At 64.5% G+C, this 10,059-nt stretch overlaps 1 protein-coding gene across 1 annotated transcript in view; it reads right to left on the bottom strand.

Annotated features, from left to right (window-relative positions):
* Positions 1-10,059, bottom strand: part of Dagla (diacylglycerol lipase alpha) — an 18,489-nt gene that overhangs the window by 2,500 nt on the left and 5,930 nt on the right. Inside the window, exons 6-19 of the mRNA XM_010633142.3 lie at positions 8,766-8,853; positions 7,229-7,363; positions 6,776-6,853; positions 5,652-5,776; positions 4,034-4,187; positions 3,696-3,779; positions 3,537-3,614; positions 3,146-3,226; positions 2,753-2,895; positions 2,369-2,437; positions 2,140-2,212; positions 1,471-1,667; positions 1,088-1,217; positions 669-857 (exon numbers count right to left, since the gene is read on the bottom strand). Coding sequence (XP_010631444.1) covers positions 669-857; positions 1,088-1,217; positions 1,471-1,667; positions 2,140-2,212; positions 2,369-2,437; positions 2,753-2,895; positions 3,146-3,226; positions 3,537-3,614; positions 3,696-3,779; positions 4,034-4,187; positions 5,652-5,776; positions 6,776-6,853; positions 7,229-7,363; positions 8,766-8,853 — 1,624 coding nt within the window. The remainder of the gene's footprint in view (positions 1-668; positions 858-1,087; positions 1,218-1,470; positions 1,668-2,139; positions 2,213-2,368; positions 2,438-2,752; positions 2,896-3,145; positions 3,227-3,536; positions 3,615-3,695; positions 3,780-4,033; positions 4,188-5,651; positions 5,777-6,775; positions 6,854-7,228; positions 7,364-8,765; positions 8,854-10,059) is intronic.

Raw genomic sequence — 10,059 nt, 5'->3', positions numbered from 1 at the left:
CCCGGGGGGGGGGGGGGGTGCGCACACAGGCCACTCAGCCACTGGGAAGGCACGAGGCAGGCAGAGGCGCCCAGGTCCACGGCTGGGCATGTGTGGCCCTGGCACAGGCACGGGAGGGAAGGTGCCAGGAAGGCAGCGCCAACCTCCCAGCACAGCCGCTGTCCACGTACCCACCGCCTGCCCAGGGTGGTGTGACCATGAGGACGTGTGTGCACACCCTTCTGTGTGTCCGTGTGTGCGTCCTGTCCATGCATGTCTGCATGGGGAGATCTGCATGCTGTGACTAACCACAGTCTGCATACCTGTGCTTGCACACACTTCAGTATAAACACAACGGACACGCCTGTCACCCCAGCACCCTGGGAGCTGAGGCAGGAAGATCACAAGTCCAAGCCAGCTGGGGAAACTTGACTTAGCAAGACCCTGTCTCAAGACGAAAACCAGAAATAGCACTGGGAGGTTGCTCATTGTAGAGGACACAGGTCCGATCCCCAGGACCACCAGCACGACACTGGCGAGTCCCTGCACACGTGTGCGTGTAAACGCTCAGTGTCGCCTGTCTGGATGTGTGAATCTGCCTCACGGGGTCAGGCTGCAGGACAGCAGGGCAGAGGGTGGCTCACTTCCCCACAGCCTGAGGGAGACTCACCAGGCACAAATGCGGCTCACCTGATGCTGCTGCTGCGCTGCTCCGGGGGCGGCAGCTCCAGCGCCAGCCCAGCAGGTAACGGGGGCCCTGTGGGCAGCGGCTGCTGCTGAAAGATGAGCTCAGGCGTCAGGTCCACCTCGGTGGGGCTCACCATGATCTTGGCCGCGGAGAGCAGTGCTGTCTTCCCCTTGTTGTAGTTCTCTAGCACCTGGGGTACAAGGCACAGCCCGGTCACCTCATGACTGGTAGCCAGGCCACGGCACCCTCCATGGTGGCCAGCGTGCACCGGTGGCTGAGCTGCTGGGGACAGGTGCCTGGTGTGGCCTGGCTGCCCCCTTGTGGGCGCTGCAGGTGCAGGGAGGACTAGCACAGGCTTGGCCTGGGCCAGGAGGTGATGCCACCTGTGGTGCCCGACTCTCACTCGGGAAGACCGCTCACCTTGTTGAGCCCCTCCATGACCACGTAGGGCAAATGCTCATGCAGCATGGCCGGCGAGATGATCACCTCATTGAAGGCCTTGTTGTCGCCCCAGATGGCGAAGTACGTGGGCTCCTCCTGTTCACAGCAGCTGGCGGGACAGGGCAGGTCCCGTCACGGCCCAGCTGGGTCTGCCTGGGGGACCAGCCCTAAGCTTGGCCAGGGTGGCTGCTGCCCACAGGAGGGAGGCAGGAGAGGCCCCCCGTGTGCCCCTGCCCACTCCTGTTCCTGGGCTGCTGGGGATGGCCGCCCCGCCACACTCCTGTTCACCCTGGGACCCAGGGTGTGAGGCCCTGCCTTCCTTGCTGCCCAGTCACCTCACCCATGCACTGGGTGCCACCTACCAGCTGTGCTCCGCGGGGTGGTTGTGGACCACGTGGATGATGCGGCCTGGCGGGTAGAGTGGGGTGCTGGCGGACAGGGCGATGGTCAGGTCGCTGGGGTGGGTCCAGAGCCGGGTGCTGGCCAATGCGGTCACCTCCACCTCCTCAGGCAGCTCTGACTTGGGGATGCACTTGGTGGCCCCCACGATGATTCGCCACTGTGGGGTGGGGATGGGGACAGGTGAGCACACACAAAGGACCTGGGGTTGCTGGGTGCAGGCTGCTCCCTCTGAGCCCATCGAACAGCTCAGCTGCTGCTGGGTGGGGTCCCGGCCACCAGGTTCCCGGTCTGGTCAATGCCTAGGTGGGGTTCCTCCCCCCAGGACTCCACCACAGGCCTGGCCCAGGCACATGCCAGGGACCCCGGACACCATGGGGCACGGCAGGGCTGCAATGGCTGTAAGGGGAGGCTGCAGAGCTGTGCAGGTGACCTCAGGGGTGACCTCAGTGGACCCTCAGCTCCAGGCCCAGTTCCCAAGGCTGGCTTGTGCCACAGGACCCCGGGTGACGGGTGAATCCTGTCCATGCTGGGCCTCAGTTTCCCTGTGGTACCCTGACAGGCTCGGAGACTCATGGGGCGCCTGGGGGGCTCTGTCCCCAGGGAGCCGAGGGGACAGGGCAGGGACCCACCTTGGGCTTGGTGCTGCGCTGCAGGACGTCCAGCAGCTGCCTGCGGAAGCCCTCCAGCTGAGACAGGCCAATCCTGGGGAGGGAGGTGGGGGCCGCCAGGGTTACAGGGGGTATCTCGGGGCAAGCGAGGGGGCCCAAGACCCCATCTTCTCACCACGAGCGAGCGACTGCAGGTGTGGAGGGGCCCGAGGCGGGGCAGGCCTGCCGGGCCACATGGGAGGGGACTCGCCTGGGAACCAGGTCCTTGCCCAGAACCACGGCCGTCACGAACTCTTTGGAGTATTCCATTGCATCCTCACTGCAAGGGAAGGGCAGCCCTGGGCAGCTCCCGAGGATGGCCGTCCAGGGCTGCACAGGGACATGCGGCAGTCCTCATCCACCCACCGTGGGGACGGCTGGGCCCGGGTCACCAGCTGGGCTTGGGAGCTGCTGGGCCTGGTGTCGGTCACGTCCCCTCTTCTGGGGCACTGTCCCCCTGCTGCCACCGCAACTAAGCCTCTGCCCCAGGCAGAGCCGGGGATCCCCCCGGAGCGGTGGCTGGGAGAGTGACCGCACAGTCGTCCCTGGGTGGCCCCGTGGCCGGAAGCCCAATGCCCTCCTGGCCACCACTCACCTCAGCAGGCCCCCAGGAGGCGAGTAGGCAAAGCACTTGAGCGTCGGGTACTGTGGGCGCAGGAGGAAGGACAGGATGGCGGCTGTGCCGGCGCCCAGGGAGTGGCCCACCACGATCAGGCCATAGTGCTTGGTTCCGCGGCCCTGGGACCAAGAGACACCTGGGTGCGCTGCCTGCCAGGCTGTCTCAGCCGACTGCACTCTCCAGCCCAGGCAAGGCAGCGGGCAGTGCCTCGGCAGGGTGGGTGGGCACGGCGGGGCAGCCTCCTCCCGCTACTGTCACAGTCCGGGGCATCCTGCAGTATCTCAGACTTCCCTTCCTGTGAAACCTCCACACTCTGGAGCCAGGGCTAGTGGCGTGGGCGCGCTGTCCCTGTGGGCAGAGCCTCCTTACCAGGTCTCGCCCAAAGGCCTGCGACAAGACCATCTCCTGTTCCAGCTTCTTCTTGATGTACTCGGCAGACAGCACCATGCCCTGGCGGGAAACAGGGGTGTCACGTGAGGACTCAGGACCTGTGAAACCAGAGACCCGCAGCCACTGGCCCTTTCCTGCAGAGCCCACACAGCCTGGCTGTGGGACCTGGGGGTCACACGCACCGGGAAATCGGAAGCCTGGCCGGTGGTGTCGGGCAGGCACTGATGTGGCCCCTGCTGCCCTTGGGTCTCTGGAGATAGGGGCCCGGAAGCCACGCCCCCAGCCATCCCTCCTGCGGCCTAGGGAGCAAGGCCTCCACCCACAGCGGCATCCCAGGGTCCCCACTGAGCTGCATGCGGAGGACGAGTACCTTGTGGCCCAGCCAGGTGCCGCGGTGGCCCTCCACAGGGAGGCGCTCCGCATCACCGGTCAGGTCGGTCAGGGCATCCTGGGGGAGGCAGGGGAGGGCAGCAGTGAGGGCGGGAGGAGGACGGGCTGGGGCCCCCGGGCCTCGAGGGGCTCAGCGTACCTTGGGGGACAGCGTTCCCCGGATGCTGATCACCACTTTCTTCTTGTCGTGGTCCACAGCCACGTAGAAGGGGGTCTCGTACACCTGGGGGCGGCTGCGTATGAGCCCTGGCCTGGCGGTGGGGCTCCTCACTGTTCTGCAGGCCTGGACGTTCGGCTCTGGCGTCACTGAGCCCTGTGTTCCCAGCGCAAGGTCCCTGCCCTCCTCTGCTGGGCCGCCCGAGCGCCGCCCACCTTCTGGTCGCTCCCCGTGTTCACGGCTGCCCTCACGTCCTGTGCGCAGGACCAGCACCCCCGCAGGCTGCACTCGGGGCCAGGGTGGGGAGCGGCGGAGCTCACCGCGTCGTGGCAGGAGGTGTAGACGATGTCCACTGCTGACATGTTCTCATCCAGGAAGTGGCGCCGGATGGCAATGGCGTTGCAGCCACAGCAGTTGTCCTCCTCGATGGTGACCCCAGGGGCGAACCGGGGCCGTGTGGGGCACAGGCAGCAGCTGCATAGAGGGGTGGAGCTCAGGCGGGCGCCCCAGGCAGCAGGTCCTCCTCATCCTCTCCAGTGGGCCCCGCAGCCCCCAAGGTCACCCTGCTGTGACCCCATGACCTCCGTCTGGCACAGCTACACCCCAGCAAGCACCCCACGCCACCACGGCCCTGCGGAGCCACGCTTTCTCCCTCACTTCCTGTACCCATGTGTCCCTCCACACCTGCCCCTCGCCCACGCCCAGGTGTGACGGCGGCCCCCATCCTTGGCCTTCCCTCCCCCTGGCACCCCGCATACCTCTGCCCACCTCTCCTGCACCCCTGCCTGCACCATCCATCCAGGCGCCTCCTCGACCCATAGGCAGCCACCCCAGGGGTGACCTGGCCTCCGGATGCAACCAACCAGCAGGGTGCAGCTACACCTCCGGCCACCAGAGGGCGACGGCAGCCCACGGATGGGCACCGGAGCGCCTCCCTCGCCCTCTGGGACACTACTGAGGCCTATGAAGGGTCCTGAACTTGGGTGGCGCCTCGAGCTGTCTTCCCTCACAGCAGAGCAGTCTGTGGGGCTGTCACCTCCCCACGGGACAGGCCTCACAGATCCCGGGGTTCAGCAGAGCCCCTGAAGTCCGGGGCACAGAGCACCGGCCTTAGGCAACAAACAGAGTGGGTGCTGGCCGGGAGGGCCCAGGGCTGTCGGGGAACAGCACCCCGAACACTGTTGCTATCAGTGCCGAGAGGGCCTGGAACAGTGACCCCTCCCTCCCTTGAGGCCAGGGGAGGTGAGGTGGAGCCCCAGGAACCCAGCGGTACTGGCCAGATCTGGAGGGTGCAGGCTCTACCCCTGCGGACCCCCCATGCCAAACTTGGAGCAGGGCTGTGGACAACCAAACACCCTCCAGGTGGACACCACCTCTCATAACTGAGGAAAGGGCTTGACAGAGCTTCCTGTACTACCACCAGCCAGCTCAGGACTCCTGGTCCAGTGCTCTGAGTGCTGGCCCCAGCTGGGCCTCGAGAACAGGCAGGAAGCCAGGTGTGAGGCTGGAAGGAAGCGTGCAGGGACAAGGCCCAAGTGCTCCTGACTCGAGCTGCTGTGGCAGACAGGAAGTGCGTCCCAAGGGCCACAGCTCTCCGGGAGAGGGTGCTGTGGACCATGCCAGCCTTTCCAGATTAGGCCCAGGGAGCTGTCTTCCTCCTGCCCGCCCAGCCAGACTTGGACACAGCACAGACAGGGCCCTTCCTGGAGCCCCGCTCAGCCTCTGCCGGAGGACAAAGAGGGAAGCCGTAGCTACAGGCGCTCGCAGGTGCCTCGGGAAGGTGGCCGTGGACGCAGGGAGATGTGGGCAGAGTGGAGTGGAACAGAGCACAGCAGGAAAGGGAAGGGCACCAGCAGTGCCCACAGCTGCATGGCTCCCAAGGGCCCAGCCGCACGGCCAGGTCTGCAGAAGGAGAGGCACAGGGGCAGCGGCACTCACGAGCAGGAGCGGGCCAGCTGGCAGAGGCCGCAGGCGGGCTTGCGCATCAGGTACATGGGCCAGCCATAGGCTGCCAGGGCGAACAGCATGTAATAGCAGACTTCCTTGTAGCGCAGCATCTCGTGCTGGAAGACAGGGCTGGATGGGGGCGTGTCTCCAGAGCAGCATGTCCCCATTACTCCGTGCAACCAGGGCACAGATCCTCCCAGGACCTGGCCCGCACTCTGCCTCATAATTAATGATCTGGGGACAGGAAGTCACTGGGGCACTCGGCTGCCTCGCTGTCGGGCGCCAGTGTGAGTGGGTTCACCCTGCCAGGGCGATCAGGCCGGGAAGGGGACCCTTCTGCTGCCATGCTGGCCAAGGGGCCAGGATAGGCTCCCCGTCTGTGAGGCAGGGGTGGCACTCAGGAAGGGCCTGGCGGGGGTGCTGGACAAGGCAGCCACGTGGGTTGGAGGTCCCTGCTGCTGCAGACATTGGGCAGAGAGGGGCAGAGGGTCACAGCCCCCCATCCAGGGCCCCAGGCCACACTAAAGCTCAGGAGGTGACGACGGCTGAGCCTCGGCTGCCTGGAGGGGGCACTGCTACCTCCCGGATCTTGGGGAGATCAGGCCAGGGTCTGTGCCCAGCTCCCCGTGGCCTCTGCCAGATGGGAGGTGCGGCCCTGCCTTTGCCCCGCTCCAGATCCCAGGGTGGCAGCAGTCAGCCAGGCAGGTCCTGGTGGGTGGGGAAACTGGGCAGGTACAGCCTAGGTGTCCCTAAAGCTTGAGGTCACCGGGGCCACCTTCCTCACTGCTGCCTGCCGGCTTGGCTCCGTGTTGGGCCCCTCTGCTCTCCTGCAGCTCAGGTGAAGCAGTGCCCAGGGTCCCTTCACAGCTGTGGGGACTGGACAGCAGCCGAGACCCCAGTCCACGCTCCCCAGGCAGGGCCAGCTTCCCTCCCCAGAGATGCCCACCACAGCCTTGGTGGCTGGAGAGCCACCCTTGGACAGCAGTGGTGGTAAGGTTTGGCTCTCCCTGGGGAGCGCCCCGCCACCTCAGGGGCTTAGCAGTGACTTGGGGCTCCAAGCTGAGCTGGGGCTCCTTGGACAGCAGAGGACGGGGACAGGAGCAGCTGTAACTCACCGAGTTTTTGAGGTCGAGGTACTTGGTGTTTCTGGTCACGGGCATCCCGGACAGGAAGGCCAGGATGTCGTTGTTTGCCTGGAAGGCAGGTGCGGAGGTGGGTGGGGCCAGCCCTGGGGCTCCACTGCTCCCCAAGTCCCCAGGGGCAAAGGAGTAGGGAGCAGGGGATCACAATGCTAGGGTCCCATGATCAGAAGCTCCAGTTTCTAGATCCCTCCTCCACCAAAGCAGCATAGTCTTGTGGTGCTCTGTGAGGGCTGGGGGCTCTGTAGGCGCCAACACTGAGACCATGAGGACAGCAAAAGCAGCAGGGATGGGTGGGACAGCATGGCCCAGCTGAGATCCGGGAGGGCGGCCCGGACGCCGTCTGGTCACTCAGCCTGTGTGAGGGCGGAGGTGGGAGCTCTGAAGTGGGGACAGGGCACGTGCAGGGCCTCAGGGTCTGGTGCCCACCTCATCCAGCACCGCGCTGCGCTTGGCCCGCTGCCGCTGGCGGAGCAGTACCAGGCCAGCAATGATGTCTGAGGGCACGATGTCCAGATCTCGGAAAAACTCAGCGAAGAGGTAGGCGATTTCCGAGTAGGCATCCTGGCAGGTGCGGGCAGGCAGGGGCCACAGAGCCCAAGGGTGAGGCCAGCAGCTTCCCGGCGCCCCAGCCTCCACCTCCCTGGGCCTAGTATCCTCCAGACTAGTCAGGACGGGACAGGCAGGGACAGACTCAAAGCCACTGGGCTCACCCTGACGGGTCTGACAATCAGGAAGAGGAGTCCAGGTGGGGAACAAAACCTCAAGAAGCAGCTGCAGCTGGCAGATAGGACCCAGCTGCCAGTTTCAGAAATACAAGGCCCTTACAGGGGCCGACGCCCCATCTCCAATGCTGCTGGCCAGGTTGTGGGTTTTTTCTATTATTATTATTATTATTATTAATTATTTGGTACCAGGGATTAAACTCAGGACCTTGGGCTTACAAAGCAGGTAGTGGTACCACTGAGCTAAATCCCTGGCTTTTTCAATTATTTTTTTGTTGCTGCTGTTTTATACCAGGGATCTAGGGATTGAACTCAGGGCCTTCACACTGAGCTATATCCCGTCCTTTCCATCTCAAGACAGGGTTTCGCTGTTTCGGCCAGGCCTCAGCCTCACAGGGCGCTGGATGACCCCAACATTGTTGCACATGGTTGCACCCAAACACCCAGCTTCCAATTCAAGGTTTTAAGTAACAGCACAAATTGATCAAGAGAGCACAAGCTTATTAAAAAATCCAGCCCAAAAGTAGTGGCCCGGGCCTGGCCCCTTCACTATCTACATGGGATGGGACCCACCAGACTGAGACAACCGTCTCTGCGTGTGCCCTGCCTAGGGACCTCTGGGGCTCTCTCGGGTTTGCTCACTTGTTCTGCGGGGAGCTGCCCTGCCAGGTTCCCGCTGGCTTCAGACCGGCCTCCCGCCCTCCCTGCCCTGCTGCCTCCCAGCTGGGGGATGCTTGGCCGGTCACTCCCCCTCCTGGCACCAGAGCTGAGGTTCCCCACTCCTCTGGCAGCACTCATGTACCCAGACCTCCCAGACCCACCTGGGCTGGTGATGGGCCCCCTTCCCCTGTGCTCTGTCCCCTAAAGGAGGAGCCATTCCCAGGGCTCCATGCAGTCTTCACGGCAAAGCAAGTGACATCTGACTTGTGGGCTGAGGCATCGCCGGGGAAAGACAGACGGTCCCACACGGAGAGGCTGCCACCTCCAGCATGCCCTGCCCACCGGCTCCATTTTTCTTTTGGTTTGTTGACAGGCTCTCACCATGTAGTTCAAGGCTAGACTTGAAGTCACTATGTAGCCCAGGCTGGCCTCAAACTTGCCATAATGCTCCTGCCTCAGCCTCCTGAGCACTGAGATTATAAGTGTGCACCACCATGCCCAGCTTGCCCACTGGCTCTGCCACAGGAGCAAAGGAACTGAGGCCAGGGTGTGGGCCAAGGGCAGCGGCTGCCAGTACTTACAGATTGGGAGTCCTTGGTGCGGGTGCAGCACAGGAACACCTTGAGCCGGCGGGACCAGCTGGTGGCCTGGCCCTCCTCTAGGCGGTGCCTGCCAGGGGGACATGGGCATGAAGGGCCGGGGCTGCTTGTGGACACAGGCAGCCATGCCCAGGCCCCCATCAAAGGTGCCCAGCCCTGGGGCTCCTGCTGGCTGGAATGGTAAACCTGGCACCAGGGCATGGTGGGCATGCTCCCTGGCACACTGGGGGCTCCAGATGAGGCCAACAATGGATACACTGCAGCAGGCGAAGAGGTTCAGCAGCGGAACAGGTCCTCCCTGTGCTCCTGGCTGGGCCCCCGAGGGCTGAGCAGGGCTCAGAGGTGTCCAGACTCTCGGTAGCCAGCGGGAGGGACAGGCAGGCCCTTTGTTGGCCTCAGCTCCTCACTGTGCAAGGAGTGCCCCACCCGGTCTTCAGAGCAGGGGCCACTGGGGAGGGGCCTGGAGCATGGGGATCCTAGGCACATGGGCCTCCTTCCAGGGCTGGGTGAGGAGACAGGGCCAGCTGGCTTCCCAGGGCGCTGTTCTCTGATACTTTCTAACCCAACAGGGCTGTTGGAACTAGGGAGGATCCGCTGGCCAGCAGGCTGGGCAGGCTGGGCCTCCACCGCAGTGCCGCTGGCAGACACCAGGGGGCAGGTCATTTGGGGACGGTGCTAGCCAGGGACAGGTATGGTTAAGTGCTACTGCTGGAGGCAGGAGAGTAAACCTGGGCTGATGGAAATTCCTGATCCGCAAACTCCCTCCCTGCTGCATGCGGAAGCTAGAGAGAGCAGAGGCTCCTTCTGCAAAATCCTGAGCCAAGGCTCCCAGGAGGGGTGCTGGGCAGAGCCGCCCTCCTCAGCCCCGCGGCTCTCACGGCTGAGAGAGGCTGAGGACAGACGCACCCCGACTTCCGGCAGGGACAGGGCCCGCGCCAGAGTCGCTGCCTCCCCGAGAGTGGGCTTTCGAGAGCACACCCCAGCCTCACGCAGGGCGTCTGGTCGGGCCGCGAGCCCACACGGGGAGAAACCGCAGAGATCCAGGCGGCAGCTCAGGCCTGTTCCTCACCCTGGCAGCGGAAACCACAGAGCTCTCTAATTAAAACACAGGACCTGGCCCCCGGCGATCACCCAGCCGGGAAGTTTCTTTCCAGGACCGGTGGAGCCCAGAAACCAGGTCAGGCAGGGCGTGAGCTCCCGCGAGGAGGTGGGAAGCGGCTGTGGGCCTGGCTTTTGGGGCTGGGAGGTGGCCAGGCTGGGCGAGGGTGCCGCTCCG

This window comes from Fukomys damarensis, unplaced genomic scaffold (genome assembly GCF_012274545.1).
Source record: "Fukomys damarensis isolate Sample0158 unplaced genomic scaffold, DMR_v1.0_HiC HiC_scaffold_27, whole genome shotgun sequence".
Taxonomy (NCBI): domain Eukaryota; kingdom Metazoa; phylum Chordata; class Mammalia; order Rodentia; family Bathyergidae; genus Fukomys; species Fukomys damarensis.
This window is presented reverse-complemented; position numbering and strand designations above follow the sequence as displayed.